Source organism: Rhineura floridana, chromosome 6 (assembly GCF_030035675.1).
Source record: "Rhineura floridana isolate rRhiFlo1 chromosome 6, rRhiFlo1.hap2, whole genome shotgun sequence".
Taxonomy (NCBI): Eukaryota; Metazoa; Chordata; class Lepidosauria; order Squamata; family Rhineuridae; genus Rhineura; species Rhineura floridana.
Window position 1 is genome coordinate 82,580,498 of NC_084485.1, and position 20,267 is coordinate 82,600,764.

Consider the following 20,267-nt stretch of genomic DNA (forward strand, 5'->3'; position numbering starts at 1 on the left):
TGCACGGTTTGCCTAAGGCACCAATTGCCGGCAGCTCATATAGGGCTGCCCTTACAGGAAAACAAACCATGAGATAAAGAACTGTGCATGGTAGTGGATCCCATTGAATTCAGAACCTTCAGATGTTAGCCCTGCTCAGGCTTCTCTCTGCAATGGTGAAAGTTAAGATTCTTAGTATGCCTGTTTCTACACAGGATTGCATACATGTGTGATGCAACTGCACAGTATGTACAGTCATAATTTTATTTGTAAGCCGCCCTGAGTTCCAGTTTTGGAAAAAGGGTGGGGTAAAAATAAAGATTATTATTATTATTATTATTATTATTATTATTATTAAGGCTCTTTGCATGGAGATAGTTAAGTCAGTAAAGGGCAGGGAGAAATAAGACACAAAGTAGGGTTCTGGAGTTAAAGTTGATTGTGTCTAAATTGTAAAAGAATATTTGAAGAGATAGGGTAGCTGATCACTAGGACAGGCTGCTTTTCCTGGGTAAGGGTGGATTTTCTGCCTCATGCTGTCTGCACATGAAAATGTGTTGCCCATTCAAAGAGCATACAACACAATGTGCATATGAGCGGAATATTCTTTATACAGCTTGTTTAATCTTCAAGGCAAATATTGTGATGGATGATACCTTGTGGGGAAGTGTGAGTTTGGGGGGCTTTTGAGAGATGGTCTATTCACAAACATTCCTTTTGTGCTTTGTTTATAAGATCCCAACACTTGCACAGAAGCTTCAGATACTAATCCCATGGCAGTGCTGAGTTTGGAAAACCTGTGCTGTTAAATGTCACTTGTTCAGTTGAAGGAGTCAATTGTTTGATCACCATCATTTGTGATGCTCATTGTTATATTTCATAATCTTAATTTCTTGTCAATTGATTGCCAGATAGAAGCGACAGCCAAGGAGGGCCGCCGGCATCTGTGGGGGCCAGCCAGCGCATGGCGTTAACTTTCCCCCTCTGTAAGTGTCCATTCTTTTATTACTGTTGTGGGATGGGTCAGAAAAATAATACAAGAAACACCAGTTTGGGTTCATAATAACAGTCTGGGATAACTGTGTTGTTAATATTACCAAACATGTCACATTTTGCAGGCAAGAAAAGAAAACATTTATTTTAAAAAAATCTCTGAGGTGTATTCTGGTGTGTGGCTGGGAATTGCACCTAGGAGTCTTGGCTCTTGGACCAATTTAGGCTCTAATCAGAATTTAGGTTCTAATCAGAGCTGGGGATAAACTGAGCATTGTCTTATCTGGGACAGTTATTTGTAATTTCTGTATGTATGTTTCAAGAAAACTGTTACTTATATAGCAGATATATTAGTATAACTGCGGGTAGGGCTGGAAGTTAAGTTACAGGTGGAAGCTGTCTACACACTGTTCAGTGTAATAGGTTGCATATATAACTGGTAAGGGAGGTTCAGTGCCATGTCGACAAGCCTTAGCAACCCTGATCAAAGCTCCAGTGTCATCTCCTCCCCCCATGCAGCTGGGAAGAAGACTTCTGCCAAGATTACATTCAATTTAAAAGAACAAGAGCTTAGTGTAATGTGTGAACCAGGAATCCTGGTTATCAGGGGTGGCCCAAGATTTTTTGCTTCCTGAGGTGAAAGACAAGATGGTACCTCCTCCCATTCCACATACAGAAGCCAGCTGGACTGGCAGTTGAATCTTACTTCAACACTGGTGATGGTATATTGTCCACCACTGTGCCTGAGGCAGCAGGCCAAGTTAGAAGGGGATAGGACAGGTCATGTAGCATACAGTGTGCTCTCTCTCTTCCAACAGAGGGGTATGTCTGGGAGGCTTAGGAGGAACAGCCATGGGGCTGCTGCCACTACCCCCTGCATCTGCCACCTGAGGTGTTGCCTCACTTTTGCCTAATGATAGGGCTGGCCCTGATGGTTAGTTATATAAGCCAGCTTCATAACCCACGGTTTGAAGTTGGCTTTTTAACAACTTATCATGGTTTGTTTTATATCAGGATTCCTGGTTTGCCCATGATGCTATTCTGAGGTTATTTGAAACAGAAATGAATGCCAACAGAACTACTACTCCCAGCCATGAGAGGGTAGGATAAGAAGGAATTACATGAGCATGATGTTTTGCTCAGGCTTGCTAAGGATCATGCACGTCATAGCACCTAAACCATGGTTTAGAGTCCTGCAAATTAGCCATGGCAAGGTGGGACAGACAAATAATTCATCCTGGATCTGGCAGTGACTCTCAGTAGATGCTACTGAAGATGCGCAACTACTTTGTAGTTATGTTAAGACTGTGTGTATTATGCCTATATAATATTAATTCATGACTGTTTGTATTATGCTTATCCTGGGTATTATACAGTACAGAGTCTGAATTCTGTCATAGATCTTAAAGCAGAGGAAGCTGCCATATACTAAGTCAGACTATTGGTTCATCTAGCTCAGTACTGTCTATGTTACTGACTGGCAGCTGCTCTCCAGGTTTTCAGACTGAAACCTTTTCCCAATGCTGCCTGCAGATGATGGAGATTGAAACTGGGACCTTTTGCTTTGCCTTTAATCCACAGCCTTTCCCTTCATGGCTGGCTGAGAACCCCAGATTTCATTTTTTACAAGTTTCTAGACCTCAGGGTTTCAGATTAAATTTTGAAAGTGTGTTGGCAAAGTCTGATGAAGGCCCAGAACCCATTGGATGTTTTAAACAGGGCTTATAAGGACAGAGCTCCATCTGTTCCTTGTCCTGTCTCTGCTTCAAATTAACATTACTCTTTTTTCTTTGCCCTGTATCACCTCCCTCCCATTGCTAATATGTGCTAATATGCATTACAACCAGATTAACTTTTTGCAGAGTAACTGAGCAATCTAAACTCCTACTCTGCCACATTGGAGGGAATTTGGATGGAGTCAAGGTGTTCCTCTGCCCTGCCCAGCCCAGGTCCATTAGCCCCCACTGATGGGTAGCTCCACCACTAGCAGCAGTCAGCATAAACTCCTGAAACGGAGCTTGTGGGGAGGGTGGCAGCAGCCTGGGCCAGCACAAGATCCTACTCTGTCATATGATGACAATGGGTTTGATTCAGTCCTGTTTGCTGTGCCAGGTTTGGAACTGTTGTAGTGAAGGGGCTTTTTTTACGTCCCTTCCCCCCACATCTTCTCACCTGGCAAATACAAACACCAGGACTATGAATATGATGTTGGCTGTGTCGTTCCATCAAGCCCTGCTATGTCACTGCTGGCCAGTGGTTAAGACTGTAGCCTAAGTCCTATAATGTGTGTAGCCTATTTGGAACATCCAGTTCTACATGAGCATGTGGAATGTGATCTACTGATCCAAAAGTTTCTAGCTTTATGAGTGTGGTCTGATTACAAGTGCAGTCTGGAATTCTGAATAAATTGTGTAATGCCTGGGGTATATGATTCTGTACAAGATTTGAATTCTGTGTGATATTCAAATGCAGGTAAATTTGAAGAGAGAGAGAGAGAGTGTGCGTGCGTGCGTTCGTTTGTGTTCTCCTTCATTTGTTCCCTGTATCTACATTCAGCCATGAAAGCCAATGAAATAGGAATCTCTTTGATGGTCTTCTCCCGTAATTTAGGACACAACTCCTTCCCCATGTCACGTTGTTCAGGTTGGAATTCTAGTGTGTGAATAGACAAATACGTAAACTGATTAGGAGAGTGGCTGCTTGGATGACTCCACAACCTGGTTTTGATGGCAGTGTTTTGTGTGCCCCCCCCAAAAAAACCCCCAACCTTTACTGGAAAGCATATGGAATGGAGAGCAGCCGACCTTTGGCACATTTATTGACACTCCCAGAGTTCATACTGCAACTCTACAATCTTTCCCTGAGATTATTAAAAATTAATTGATCACTTTTATATTCCCCCATGGTGCCCGACACTGCTGTGAGAGGGGCCAAGGGGAGGAGGGTGTGTGCAGGCGTAGCAAACACACTGATAAATGTTAATTACTCTTTTATGGCCCTTGTCAAATTCCAAAGCAAGTCATAAATTCATTAAACTCTAACGGATTAAGCACATGCAGCTTATTTAGCCACCATAAACAAGATCATTTGTATGTTGGTTTTTCCTTTTTTATTGCTTCACCAGCAAAAAGGAGAAAAATAGACTCAGGAGCTCCTGATGGCTCTTGAGAAGTTGGGTGGTTAATATCTTGCTACTATTGTCTCTTATTATTATTACAGCCAGTGCTTTTTCTGGTAAAAAATGTGGTGCCGGTACTCATACCTTGACAAACATGTTGGGGTGGGGGGCAGCACAAAATGGTTGCCAAGGGCAGCAAAAAAAGAGGTGATGGTACTTGGTACCATGAGTACTGTTACAAAAAAGCCTTGATTACAGCATATAAATGCATTGAATTACTTTTCTTTTGTATATGTATATCTTTGTGCATTTTATGTTTGGCATGGAGAAGTCTACTGTCTTTATTCCTAGAAAATAAGACATAATCTAGTAATACATACCTTTTTTGGGAACAAATTGCATTGGTGAAAACTCACGCGGGCTTTCAAGTTCATTAGCATCAACGAACTTGCCAATTCTTTTGGCAGTTGACATTGATCCAATGCAAAACATGACTGCCACCTGTTTTGTGTCTCCCCCATCCTTGAATTAGCCTTGTTGGAAGTACAGGAACATTGCATTTTCTCAAGACTCAAAACAGGAGTACTTTGTCTCTGGAGAAATACTATTCCTAAAGCTAGAGCATCCATTGCCCTTAATACTGTGCTGAGAAATGTTGCATTTTGGATAGTCTATTCATAGAATTTTCATGGTAAAAGGTATTCAGAGGTGGTTTACCATTGCCCCTCTGAGTCTGGATGCATCCTAGTGTGGTGTCTCAGCTTTGACCATGCCGCCTTGGGTGCTCCTGCTAGGAGTCTAGCTCTTGGTCTAGATTCCTGAACGGCATTGCTCTCAGCTTCTTCGACACTCTAAAAGTCAACTAGTCAAGTAATCAAGGATTATCAATACCTTGGCACAGTCATTAACCAAAAGGGAGACAATAGTCAAGAAATTAGAAGAAGGCTAGGACTGGGGAAGGCAGCTATGAGAGAACTAGAAAAGATCCTCAAATGCAAAGATGTATCACTGAACACCAAAGTCAGGATAATTCAGACCATGATATTCCCAATCTCTACGTATGGATGTGAAAGTTGGACAGTGAAAAAAGTGGTAAGAGAGGAATCAACTCATTTTAAATGTGGTATTGGAGGAGAGCTTTGCAGATACCATGGACCACAAAAAAGACAAATAATTGGGTGTTAGAACAAATTTTATTTATTTATTTATTTATACGTTGCCCTTCCTTCCGGCAGGAGCCCAGAGCAGCAAACAGAAACACTAAAAACACTTTAAAACATCATAAAAAGACCTTAAAATACATTAAAACAAAACGTTAAAAACATTAAAAAAAGAAAAAAAATTAAAAACATATTTTAAAAAAAGGGTTAAAGATATTAAAAGACATATTAAAAGCACTTCTGACACAGACGCAGACTGGGATAGGTCTCAACTTAAAAGGCTTGTTGGAAGAGGAAAGTCTTCAAAAGGCACCGAAAAGATAGCAGAGATGGCGCCTGCCTAATATTTAAGGGGAGGGAATTCCACAGGGTAGGTGCCACCACACTAAAGGTCCATTTCCTATATTGTAGGAAATTCCTAAATTAAAGCAGAACTATCGGTAGAAGCAAAAATGATGAAACTGAGGTTATCATACTTTGGACATATAATGAGAAATCATTATTCACTAGAAGAGACAATAATGCCAGGAAAAACAGAAGGGAGTAGAAAAACAGGAAGACCAAGCAAAAGATGGATTGACTCTATAAAGGAAGCCACAGACCTGAACTTACAAGATCTGAACAGGATGGTTTACAACAGATGCTACTGGAGGTCACTGATTCATAGGGCCGCCATAAGTCATAATCAACTTGAAGGCACATAACACACATACACGCACAGAGGAATGTTGGCTAGATCACTCTCTCACTTGACTTCAGTTATCTCTGAAGAAGAGCAGATGCTTATAAGAGAAACCCAGCCAGGCAGTCATCATTTTATTGTGTTTAACTAATAGCCATTACAAACCAAGTAAGAGAAACCCAAAGCTGAGGCAAAGGCATTTGACTGGATTAATAGACCAAAAGGTTGGAATCTCATGACTCTGATTTGATATTATAGCCTGTCTCCTGGTCAGCCAGATGACCAGGTCTTTCTTTCTTGGAGAAAAAGTGGAACATAATAAAATAAGTCTAGCATGCTTAAGCTACAACTGCTGGAGAGATTGTTTCAGCAAATCCCCCAGAGTATGGATTTGTCAGATATTCATCTGAGCACTGACTTAATACACTAAGATGACTAAGGGTAAACAGCAATTATCTGTTCAGGCCTCCCCTTCCTCTTCTTAACATGTGGCACAACTTATCCTGTGTCCTGGCATCATTATGTTGTATTTCCTTATCCCATTCCACACACTGCTGCCATTTGTAAGAGCAAGATAATGCAAAGCAGAAGAACATTGGGGGATGGAGTAATTTGCATTACACATTATGGAAAAAGAGGTGAGCATTCAACACAGGATTGCCATTTTCAGCAGTTTTTGGGGCTTTTTTAATGTCCAATTCTGCTCTGAAATGTGACCACCCATCCACATATGAGCAGGAAGAATTGGATCAACCTTCAGTTGATCAACTTTTGTGTAAGTCTAGTCAGCATGCCACATTATAGACGTGTATGTGAAAAGTTCTGACATTCATGCCCCAAAGCAGGTCAATCCTGTTTTTTCAAGGCTGGCAAAGAGACCTTACTTTGCGTGCCTCAGAAACTCAGCACCTCAAAACAAAGTGCTTTCCTGGAGTTGCAAACACCACAAACCTTCAGTTCTGTGCATGGCTGCCCTATGTAGTGAGCTATCAAAATTGCAGCTTAGAATATATATTCATGGTGAAGTATTGTTAGGTTCTAGACTGGTCCCACCCACCAAGGCTAGCCATTGTGCCCTCCTTTGTAGGAAGGGCTCCGAAAGGCTTCTTGTTTGGTCTGAGACCTTACTTGAGTAACAAGCTCTTCCTGGCTCTAGTGTGTTTTTGTGTGTTCCTCAGTACTTACTCCCTGGTTCAACTCTTGGCCCTTGGTTAACTTCTGACAGCTCAACTTTTACAAGTTGATTTTATTTGTTGCAATAAAAAAGTGGAATCATTACAGAATACCTGCAGGAAGAAAGACACTCCTCCAACATTTTTCTTAGTTTGTACTCCTGATGTACCACTCCAGTGTAGGACTATTCATTTCGATCCCCACCACCACCTTAAATGAAAGGCACTTCCCCTGCTGCAATGCCCTGCCCTTTTATTTATTTATTTTTAGTGCTGGATCACACATTTTCCCTGATTTCTTTTTTTTTTAAGCAGTGAATAGCTATCCCTACCTGAAGCAAACTGTACTACCCTAGCCCCCGTTGAAGTGGGACAGAATATCACATTAGTAACACTGATTTGAGATTAGCACAAGTACAGTGCTAAGAATCCAAAGTTTTGTAACAATTATCTCGAAACGGCCTTATGCTGAAGTTGTCAAAGAGCTTGGGTGTTCTTCGTATTCGGGTCCTGGGTAGACAGGACCCTAACAGGCCAGTTACAAGCAGGGCTGTGGAGTCGGAGTCGTGGAGTCAGAGTCGGAAGCAATTTTGGGTGGAGTCGGAGTCGGTAGAAATGTACCGACTCCGGCTTCAAAAAAATTTTTGATTGACAAATTTTTTAAAATATAAATTCAAAATGTCAAAGAAGCTTCCCATGAAGTCATCTGTAGTTAAGCATTTCACCATAACTCAAGATGGAAAACATTTTGTGTGTCAGTGTATGACACAGGACCCAGATGAAGACAAATGCTGTGATGCCAAGATCAGCGCATATTTAGGCAGCAATAAAAATGCTCCTATGAGAGCTTCCAATTTAAAAAGGCATTTACAGCCCTTTCCAGGGCTGTGGAGTTGGAAGCAATTTTGGGTGGAGTCAGAGTCGGAGTCAGACAGTAGAAAAATAGAGGAGTCGGAGTCGAAGGTTTGGCCTACTGACTCCACAGCCCTGGTTACAAGTGAGATCTAGAGTAGCATAACAGCTAAGAGACTGAGGTTGCCATCCCCTCACTTGGAAGTAAACTCCATTGAATTCAATGACTTCTGAGTAGACTTGGTTAGGATTGTGCTGTGAGTTAGTAATCAGAACATCTCCAGTTCAGATCTCACATTTCCCATGAACTGACTTGATTGCTTTAGGAAGTTATTTTCTCTCTCTACTCCTGCCCAATCTGCATTATGGGAATGATGACAGTATTGACCGACGTTACAGGATTGCTGTCTACAAAAAGGTAATGTATGTCAATCAAGTTCTTTGAACACTATAAAATGTCCAAACCACTTAAACACTCCTTGCCTTCTGCTTAATGATAACTACAAACTCACTTCCCTCAAGCCTAACTTGATACCATTGTTTTCTCCTTAGTAAAAAGGCACTAATAAGCATCCAGACATAGCATTGGTCTTGGTCATACACATCGATGCATTTGAATATCTGTGGGGCTCCTCTTGTCTCTAGGCATCAAAATATGCCCCCATGTTTGATGGATTTGTGAGCACAGTGGTGGGGAGACAGGGGTTAATGGAAGAACTGTGCCCTATGCTCAGCAGTAGCTAACAGCCACCAGTTAATAACTTTATGGCTTCAAAGCAAGGCATTTATCATGCAGAAGTTTGTTTATGCACTAGTTATAAGGAACATTATTGCAGATCTGTGCTGGGCTGATAAATTTTAGATGACAAGCAAGGCTACTGAATGGGGCATGCCAAGCCCAAAACACCAGTAGCTTTTTCCTGAACTTTGCTTCCAAGATAAGGATGTTTCTTTACTCTTTTGTTTGGTATGGACAAAAATGCATAAATTTGATACAAAAGGAGCAATGTAGGGTTAGAGGCTGAAATGAAGGAAATACACTCTTTTTAAAAATGTGGACCTCTTTTCAGGGAGGGGTTAATTAACTTGAGTCTATCCAGAACTGGATCCCAGTAATGTATGAACAAGTAGGTTGAGAAGTGGGATTCACAGTTCTGTGGTGGGACCCCTCAGGTTCAAAAGGAATGGGAGACTGAGTGAGCTGTTGGAGGTACATATTGGACGTATGTATTGGGAAGAAATTTGTTCTGGGTTGCATTTTAATGTGAACCCACCTAATTTGCACTTTCTGTACCAACATGCAAAAATAATGCAACTATCTTTTGAAAGTCACACCTCTCCAAATTTAGTGATGCATTTGCCAACCAAAGAATGCATATAAAATGCATATATTAAGGGGAAAATGTGAAAAAAAGTGTATATTAGTGAAAGCAGTGTGCAAAAATGCATTCTGTTAGGAGAAATGGTTTGTAAGAATATGCATATTAGGCAAAATTATGTACATAACGGTAGTAAGAGAAATGTTCATGAAAACGCATACACATTTTTGTGTAGAATTTTTAAATAAAACATAAACTGATGCAGAAATGGGGCAAACTGAATTTAAGATTGGAAAAATAAGGAACAGAAAACTAAATTGACAGATTCTTTCATCCATAGTCAGAAGTGGGAAAATGTTCAAGTATGCAATCCACCTCCTCGGAGGCTGTTAGAAGTGGAGCCAGTGGAAGGGGCTGCCACATCCAACCTCTGTTCAGGAGCCGCTGGGAGGGCAGGATGGTGGCTGCGCCGGCAGGGCGTGGAGGAAGGAAATTAAGTGCATGTTTCCTTCCACCACCTGTTTTCCTGTCTTATTGACTGCCAGGACAGAGGGCCACAGGACCAGGCTCAGAGTGTGACGCAAGTCCCACTCCCCTTGATTCTGCCCCTGACACACACATGTCCCCTTTTGTGGGCCTTCCACCAGCTCCACTTGCATTGGTCTCATCTGAGCCAGCTGGGCCCCTGCTGTCCCAGCAGCGTAATTCCCTGGCCGTGCCTGGGGTGGGGACTTCTGCCTGTGGAACCCTGCGGTGCCAACACCCTTCTCATCCTCCACAGCTACTCCACATCCTGAAGGGCCTCAGCCTGGCATATCTACCAGGAGAATTACACCTCAAGCTTCTTGCAAAACTCCAGTAAAACTCTTGCAAGAGCAATATATGTGTGCACAATGCTCTCAAAATTCTGCAATAAAATCATGAAATTATTTTGCCAGAAAAAGTGCAAATTGTGCACAACTGCTTTTCTGAACATATCTTATCTGTATCATGTGGAAGAAGAGCTGGGACTAACCACAGGGAATGTTTGCAAAGATCATGTTTGATTCTAGGCCCTGACCACAAGGAACTCCTTAAAGATCTCCTTGGAATTTTGATCCTTAAACTGACACTTCTTGCATATTTTCAGCCTTTCTATGAGCATGCTAGCTATAAATCTTAAAAACAAATTTGAAACTGAAATTCATGTTCCAGAAATGTAATACCAATTGTAATTTTGCTTTGCAAGGAGCATATCTGTGAAATGCTGAAGGAAAAAATGCTGACATACCCCATTTACAACTTGGGTTTACAATCAAGTGTATAGGTTAAAGGGAGTCCTGGCTCTGTGATACTCTATGCCACAGGTAGCCAATGTGGTGCCCTCCTGATATAGTTGGATTCCAGTTCCTGTTAGCCCTAGCTACCATGGCCAGTGATCAGGGATGGTGGATTGTAGTCCCACAACATCTGGAGGGCATCATGCTGTCTATCCCTGATGTATGTGTTTTTCTTATTCACACATTGCATTGTTTGGTATGCACTTGAGAAATTTGTCTGTGATGTACATATAGATGGATATAGATATAAATATATTTGTAAGTGGCTTGATGTGATTTGCCATAGAAAAGTGGGGTATAAATAAATAAAATTAATAAACTGGAATAATTCTAAATTAGAAACGTCATGTCAAAAGAGATGTTAACAATTTCATAACATTCCCATATCAGGACATGCTCCTTGAAAATGTCATAATCCTAAAAAGTATTTTAATGGATATGTGTTTAATGGTACACCTTGAACTTCGTCTGGCTGCCAAGGTTCAAAATAAGCAGGAGCTATGAGTGACAAGTGGGTCAGGTAGTGAAATCTGGGATGTGAAAAGCTTTTAGGCAGGGCTCTAGAACAGGGATGAGGAACCAGATGTTGAGGGATTATAACTCCAATCATCCCTTACTATTGGCCATGCTGGCTGGGTCTGTTGGGAGCTGGAGTCCCAACAACATCTGGAGGGCCACAGGTTCCTTATTTCTGCTTTAGACAGTGCTTGCCTAGAGTGAGCCAGGTGCACTTTACTTGCCTGCAAGGCAGGGCTCTGTTGTTCCATTGGTTGACACTGCCTGGCTTGACATTTTCTGTGCACGGATCAGCATCACTTCTTCAGAGTAGCCAGAGGCATGAGGGCTTTGAAAGGGACACACAGGGAAGTGTTGCCCCAAAGGAACATGCACGTGCGTGTGTCTGTGTGTCTGTGTATCTCATGTGATTCACTCATGTAAATGCTTATGTGCACAAATTGTGCACAGGCATAGAATCATAGAATAGTAGAGTTGGAAGGGGCCTATAAGGCCATCAAGTCCAACCCCCTGCTCAATGCAGGAATCCAAATCAAAGCATTCCTGACAGATGGCTGTCCAGCTGCCCCTTGAATGCCTCCAGTGTCGGAGAGCCCGCTACCTCTCTAGGTAATTGGTTCCATTGTTGTATGGCTCTAACAGTTTGGAAGTTTTTCCTGATGTCCAGTTGAAATCTGGCTTCCTGCAACTTGAGCCCATTATTCATGTCTTGTACTCTGGGACGATCAAGAAGTGATCCCGGCTCTTCTCTGTCTGACAGCCTTTCATGTACTTGAAGAGTGCTATCATATCTCCCCTCAGTCTTCTCTTCTCCAGGCTAAACATGCCCAGTTCTTTCAGTCTCTCCTCATAGGGCTTGGTTTCCAGTCTCCTGATCATCCTTGTTGCCCTCCTCTGAACCCGTTCCAGTTTGTCTACATCCTTCTTGAAGTGCGGAGACCACAACTGGACGCAGTATTCAAGATGAGGCCTAACCAGTCCTGAATAGAGGGGAACTAATACTTCATGCGATTTGGAAACTATGCTTCTGTTAATGCAGCCTAATATAGCATTTTCTTTTTTTGCAGCCACATCACACTGTTGGCTCATATTCCACTTGTGATAAGTGACAATTCCAAGATCCTTCTCACATGTCGTATTGCTGAGCCGAGTATTCCCCATCTTATAACACTGCATTTAGTTTCTTTTTCCTAGGTATAGAACTTTGTATTTATCCCTGTTGAATTTCATTCTGTTGTTTTCAGCCCAATGCTCCAGCCTATCAAGGTCCCTTTGAATTTTGTTTCTGTCTTCCACGGTATTAGCTGTGCCCCCCAATTTTGCATCATCTGCAGATTTGATAAGCATGCTCTGTACCTCCTCATCCATGTCATTAATAAAAATGTTAAAGAGCACTGGACCCAGGACCAAGCCCTATGGTACCCCACTTGTTACTTCCACCCAGTTTGAGAAGGAGCTATTGATAAGCGCTCTTTGAGTACTATTCTGGAACCAACCATGGATCCGCCTGATAGTTGTTCTGTCCAGCCCATATTTAGCTAGCTTGCTAATCAGAATATCATGGGCACTTTGTTAAAAGCTTTGCTGAAGTCGAGATATATTATGTCCACAGCATTCCCACAGTCTACATGGGACGTTACCCGATCAAAAAATGAGATTAGTTTGGTAGGATTTGTTCTTCGTAAATCCATGTTGGCTCCTAGTAATCACTGCATTGTTTTCAAGATGCTTACAGATTGATTGCTTTGATTGCTTTATAATCTGCTCCAGAGTTTTTCCAGGGATTGAAGTTAGGTTGACTGGTCTGTAGTTCTCTGGTTTCTCCTTTTTGCCCTTTTTGAAGATAGGGACAACATTAGCTTTCCTTCAGTCATCCGGCACTTCACCAGTCCGCCATGATTTCTCAAAGATCGCATGAAGGGGGATAAGCCATGCCTGAGATGTGATGGCTATGTGGTATGAGATATCTGTATGCATACACACACTGGCCTGACAAGACAAGGAATGGAGATCTTACAGGGTTAATAGAGACATGAACTCTTGGACTCCAGCTATGGAAGAGGAAAGACACAATAGCTGTATGCTGAACACAGGCATCAAATGGAAGTGAAGGGCAGAGCATTATCTTCTGAAATGCATAAAGAACAGTAAGTACCACATGTTGAGGTGTCACAGTAATCTTTTGGAGGTCTTCTCCCCTTCTGTGAATTGCGGGATAACACATACATGACAGTCCCTTGCCCATTATAGAGAAGAGGGTATAAACAACAGTTTCAGTGTAAATAATACATATAAAAAGAAGGATGCCATTGACTAGGAAGAAAGAATCCATGAGGCACTGTGCAGCCAGTGGGTGAGAATCAGGAGCATGATGATGTCTTTTCTAAACGGTGTGATTCCTGTGCATTGATCATTCTGTGGCGAGGCTCCCACAGTGGTACATTTGTAGAATGGCTGGATTATGTATTCTGTATTGATATAACAGTATGGAAATGGAAATGGACTGCTTTCAAGTCGATTCAGTATACTGAGAGACATACCTTGATTTTAAAAGTTTTATGTTAATATGTATATATGTTTGCAACTATGCCTTCATAGTTGTGTATCTGGTTATTGGTGTGTTGGCATCTGAATTATATTTATGCCTTTGTGTTTTTTATGTATAGTGTTAAGTTTAGCTCCAGGTTCATGATTGTGCACATGTGTGCACATAACACGCAGTCTATTCTGACAGTGTGGTTACAATGTATTTTTGGATTGGCGTGCAAGTCTTTGTATGTGAGTGCCAGCCCCTGTGGGCTGTAAATCCTGCTGCCCAGCTGAGGAGGTTGAGCGGTTTATTGCTCAAGGCCAGGCCCATGAATCAGGCAGAGGTGTCGGAAGGCGCATTAACTCGTAGCCTTTGCTCAGTTGCTGTGTGGTTCCAGGAGGCACCCTGAAGGCAGCGATTAAAGGCAGCACCTTCCCCTTTCTGTTTTATGGTAAGAGGAAAGCAGTAAATTAGAAGCCCAGAGGCTTTAGGACAGGTCTTGCCTTGCCATTGCTACCTGCTGCTGTCCTGACAGCAAGCAAGTCCAGGCCTAGGCCAGCCCTGGGACAGAAAGCTTTCCAGTAGCCTCAGTAGGGAGATCAGCAGTGTGTGAGAGAGTTGATTTGTAGCAACTCTCCTAGGATAACTCTGAGTATGGGCATATACACAGGGGTGTTCGGCTCTTCTCTCTTAGGAAAGTTTGCATTCCCTGGTCTGCAATTTCTACATTCATTTAAAGTTGAAAATAGAAGATACATGTAAGTTGCGACACAGGCAACAATAACAGGAATCACTGTAGACTTCGATGCATGTTCTGTGAACTGTAGGACTGATGGCTTTATCATAAAAGATGGTCCATTATGGGAGTCTGTAGTACTGTGAAATAACAGGATTGATTCTTTTGTCATTAAAGGTGGTCCATTATATGAGGCTGTGGTATTGTGCAATACTGTGTAACTAGAAGTTACAAAAAGCGCAAAGCTGCTGCCACTCTGTTTGTTTCTCCCCATTTCCTGGTAAGATCTAGTGTGGTGTAACCTTTGACATGATGGCATGCTGTATATTTTTCTGTCCCCATTCCTAACAGCCAATAATACGTGGTAGGAATGGGGACATGGGTAACACAATTACATTGTTATATAATGTGTTATATTAGACCAACCTGATGCCCTCCATGTGTTTTTAACTTCAACTCCCATCACCCCAGACAGCACAGTTATGGGTAGTTGGGACTGATGGGAATTGTAGTCAAAAGGATGTGAAGATCATCAGATTGAGGAAGGCCGTACTAGACATTGCCAGGAAGAGGGGAGAAAGATGGAGCAGCTGCTGCTCTGTGTCTCTGATAACATCTTCCTTGTATGTTACAGTGTGGGGTGAAATATTTGTAAGGGACTTTGCAAGTGTTCCAATTTTGTTATCCATTTTATCAGGTTGTACCAGAGGAGTCCCTGGAGATTTGGATATGTCTTAATACCCCCAGCACCATTGTAAGATGTCTGCCAAGGGAACTTTTTTTTTTTTTTGTATCACTTGCCTTTTGGCCTAGAAAGGCAGCAGCCTCTTTTCCTCTGAAACCTTTTTATGACTCTGGGTATAATTAACTCAAGCCATAAAAAAATTTTCCAAATCCAAATAGATATAATTAACATTTAATGTCACTGGTTTTTTTGTGGATAGTCAAGATTATTAAGAAGTGAGTATTGATTGAAGAGGTGAAGCAGATGTTTCAGTTATTGGATCAGGACATCAGAGGCAGAAGAGAGCCAGGGGACCATGCTGAAACTGATCCATTGATTCTTCTGTGCATCCTGGAAGAGACTGGCATGCTAAGGAGAGGACAGAGACTGGAGGCATACATTTTTAGTATTTTGCAGAACTCTTGCCTATCTGGAGCATTGGGGTTCTCCCTTGAATTGATGATGTCATGGTTACCATCCTGTCAGTGGAACATACTGGGAAAGCCCTGCAACCCCCTCCAGGGTTAGACTACATACGCACGATGCAAGATTGTGGTGATTTGCAGATAAGAATGAGTTATCACAGATTAAGTGCCATGGATAGAACTCTTGCATCATCTGGAAGACAATGCTTTTCAGTGGAATCAGTTTACACATGCATCTGCAAATTTCAGATGTTGTGATAAGGCAGTGATGCACAGTTGCACATGCAAGGTGGGAACTGGCTGCAAGTCTGTATCTGCTAGATGCCTTTTTTGGTCAGACTTCACAGAAGATACCACAAATATCCCAGACCAGTATTGAGACTTCCTCTAGATGTGCCATCCAGGGTCTCGGAATCTGTCAAGTTTGGTTGTGAAACAGCTAGAAGCATATGCATCACTGATTTCATTGTTTCCTTTGTAATGCTTGACACAATTGTGTGTCAAGCATTATATAGGAAACAAATCAGTAATTCATCAGTCATTTTGTAAATATAACAAACAAGTGAAACAAAGGTTCAGGAACTAGGTGGGCAGTAAAAGTTGGCCTGGATATTTTGATTCCTTAAAAAAAAATAGCATAATTTTCACCTATGATCCCATTACATACTGTTACCCCAGATCTAAGATCCCCACTGTTTTTAAAAACCAGCATGAGTGAGCTTTCATGTGCTTTCATGCAGGTATCAGTCCTCTGAACCAGCTATTCTGGGCTATGAGCAAGGTTCTCTAAGGCTCCAGTCAGCCTGCCTGTACCCTCTGAAAGGAGACTACAGCAGTGCTTGTTCTGAACTCAAAACTGTTTGAGGTACGTATTAAGAATTAGAAAAAGAGTCTCGTGTCTCCAAAGAGTTAAACCACAACCAACACAATTTTAACAGTTCGCCTCAGTATCCCACCCAGTAGCCATGCAGTTGTTCATATCCAACTGTGGGAAACCAAGAAGGTTAGTCTGGTTATACCATTCTTGAATAAGGGAAGAGGAAATTGTAACAGCTGCCCAGCAAAATTGAATAGCAATGCACCTAGCCTACAAAATTTCTAAATATACAATTTTAGATTTTGGTGCACTAGCCTTTAAGGGTGGGGGAACTGGAGGAAGTGGTACATTCCCAGAAGGACCGTACCACATACCTGTTGTGCATGTTTGAATCCACTCTAAATTGTCAGAAACCTTTATTTTATTATTTATTACATACATTTGTGTCATACACTTTCAGTTTAAAAAAGGCTCTCACAATGACTTTAGAGATTGACGGCCTGTGTATTACTCAAGATCCAACAGAGCAACTCTCATTGGTCATGTCATAATTAAAGTGCTCTTGACTAGATAGCTGCTGCTCTCCTCATAGAACCTCTTAAGTTCATAGAATCACGGAATAATAGAGTTGGAAGGAACCTATAAGTCCAACCCCCTGCTGAATGTAGGAAACAAATTTAAAACATACCCAATAGGTGGCTGTCCAGCTGCCTCTTGAATGTCTCCAGTGTTGGAGAGCCCACCACCTCCCTAGATAATTGCTTCCATTGTTGTATCACTCGTAACAGTTACATTATGACCCTTCTCTGTGTGACAGCCTTTCAAGTAATTGAAGAGTGCTATCATAACTCCCCTCAGTCTTCTCTTCTCAAGGCTAAACATGCACAGTACTTTCAGTCTTTCCTCATGGGGCTTTGTTTCCAGCCCCCTGATCATCCTTGTGAAACTCTTCCAGTTTGTCTTCCTCCTCCTTAAAGTGCAGTGTCAAGATCTGGTTGCAGTATTCAAGATGAAGCCTAACCTGTGCTGAATAGAGGAAAACTAGTACTTCATGCGATCTGGAAACTCTACTCCTGTTAATGCAGCCTAAAATAGCATTTGCCTTTTTTGCAGCCATATCTCACTGTTGGCTCAAATTCAGCTTATGATGTAGTTTGCCATAGTGCATACTAACTGTAACAGCTACTGAGCTAGGACTACTGGATATATGTTCCCTTTCTATTTAGCTCTCCAACCCCTGGCCTCAATCTTGACTGATTATGCAACTGTTTTTTTCCTGGTTCTGCAGCATATCTGATCTGAGCCTGACCTCCTTGGTCAAGGCTTGCCTCCATACCCGATCCTACGGCTCTTTAGATGACATTGTTGGCTGACTCCCCTACCAGACTTGCTTGGGATGTGGTAGGCTGGGTGTGTGTGTAATAGAGTGATAGCATGCCATATTTTGGGTGCCCCCTATTCCTGGGAGCAAGACTTCAGAGCTCTGGGGTTGATTGGGCTGCTGCTGCAGACAGATGACATGAGCACAGGAATGTGACGAAGGTCAGCAGAGCAGAAACCAGCAAACACTAAAAAATAGGCTGCATTGAGTTTAATAAATAAAAACAGTGACATGCTGTGCTAGTCACTGTTTTGGGGAAGGTTAGCCCTGCACCAGCAGCTTCTGTCACCCCTCTGCAGCTGACACTATCGTGCCAGCTCTGGATTCACCCCAAATGCCCCCAGACAGCACAGAGCTGCCTTTCTCAGCCCATACACAAACTCTGATTGTTTGGGAGCATCCCTTGCCCTGGATGATTTGTGTTCCTTGTACTGATCAGAGATTATCATGGTAAGGAAGAAGGAAACGTTGTTGGCCTCTGTGTGTTGGTATCTCAATAGAATTTATTCACCTTTGCACACATCCTTTAAAATACATTGGTATGGGATTGTAGCATCCTGAATTCACAAATGTATGCCAAAAATAGTGGTTGTTATGTGCTTTCAAGTCAATTACGACTTATGGCAACCCTATGAATCAGCGACCTCCAATAGCATCTGTTATAAATCACCCTGTTCAGATATAGTAAGTTTAGATCTGTGGCTTCCTTTATAGGATCAATCCATCTCTTGTTTGGTCTTCCTCTTTTTCTACTCCTGTTTACCCCCGCATTATTGTCTTTTCTAGTGAATCATGTCTTCTCATGATGTGTCCAAAGTATGATAACCTCAGTTTCATCATTTTAGCTTCTAGTGACAGTTCTGTTTAATTTGTTCTAACACCCAATTATTTGTCTTTTTCACAGTCCATGGTATGCGCAAACCTCTCCTCCAACACCACATTTCAAATGAGTTGATTTTTCTCTTATCTGCTTTTTCACTGTCCAACTTTCACATCCATACGTAGAGATCGGGAATACCATGGTCTGAATGATCTTGACTTTGGTGTTCAGTGATACATCTTTGCATTTGAGGACCTTTTCTAGTTCTCTCATAGCTGCTGTCCCCAGTCCTAGCCTTCTTCTGATTTCTTGTCTCCCTTTTGGTTAATGACTGTGCCGAGGTATTGCTAATCCTTGACATTCAGTGTCCTCATTGTCAACTTTAAAGTTACATAACTCTTCTGTTGTCATTACTTTAGTCTTCTTGACGTTCAGCTGTAGTCCTACTTTTGTGCTTTCCTCTTTAACTTTCATCAGCAATCGTTTCAAATCATTACTGGTTTCTGCTAGTAGTATGGTTTCGTCTGCATATCTTAAATTATTGATACTTCTCCCTCCAATTTTCATACCTCCTTCATCTTGATCCAGTCCCGCTTTCCGTATGATATGTTCTGCATATAGTTTAAACAATTAGGATGATAAAATACATCCCTGTCGCACACCCTTTCCAGTTGGGAACCAATTGGTTTCTCCATATTCTGTCCTTACAGTAGCCTCTTGTCCAGAGTATAAGTTGCACATCAGGACAATCAGATGCTGTGGCACCCCCATTTCTTTTAACGCATTCTATAGTTTTTCATGATGTACACAATCAAAGGCTTTGCTGTAATCTATAAAGCACAGGGTGATTTTCTTCTGAAATTCCTTGCTCCATTCCATTATCGAATGTATGTTTGCGATATTATCTCTGGTGCCTCTTGCCTTTCTAAATCCAGCTTGGACATCTGGCATTTCTCTCTCCGTATATGGTCTAGAATCTTGAGCATTACTTTATTTTCATGGGATATTAAGGCAATAGTTCGATAATTGCTGCATTCCCTGGGATCCCCTTTCTTTGGAATTGGGATATATATCGAACGGTTCCAGTCTGTGGGCCATTATTTAGTTTTCCATATTTGTTGACAAATTTTTGTCAAAGGTGGAATGGATATAAACGTAATACTGATAAATAAGAAATAAATAAAATAAAAACATTTTTCTGCAGCCTCCTTGCTCCCAATTTTGAATTGGGGGAAGGTACCCAAGTTTGGAATCATGAAAAAGGCTTAACATAAAATCAAATAAAAAAGAGGCTGGAACACAACCAGGATATTCAGGCCTACAAAGCCTATTGGACTTTACATGTATGTCCTTGGCCAATCCAACGTGTAGCTGTCTGCTAGGATGAACATGACTCGGTGGGATGTGCAGGCAGGGTGCAATCCATGATCTCATACTATATAAAGGCTTTGCACGCTGAGTTCTCTGCACTATTCTACTTTTTGTAATAACATTTTAAGTTTGCCAAACTGTTTTTTTAGGCTTTTTATCCTCACAAGAACCCTGTAGAGTAGATCATGCAATTTTAACAAAACAACCAAAAGAACAGGACTAGCACTTTAAAAGTTCCAACAAATTTATTATGGTATAAGTTTTTTTTGGGGGGGGGGGTAAAGTACATTTCATCAGATGCATAATTCTTGGTAATCCATGAAAGCTTATGGAATCATATATTTGCTAGCCTA

General features: G+C 41.7%; 1 protein-coding gene across 3 annotated transcripts in view; it reads left to right on the forward strand.

Annotated features, from left to right (window-relative positions):
• RNF220 (ring finger protein 220) overlaps positions 1–20,267 on the forward strand; it is a 486,818-nt gene that overhangs the window by 206,607 nt on the left and 259,944 nt on the right. The window contains exon 3 of one of the 3 annotated variants that reach the window (XM_061632741.1): positions 891–965. The exons of the other annotated variants lie outside the window; for them this stretch is intronic. Within the exon in view, the coding sequence (XP_061488725.1) occupies positions 891–965 (75 nt within the window). The remainder of the gene's footprint in view (positions 1–890; positions 966–20,267) is intronic. 3 annotated transcript variants of the gene reach the window in all.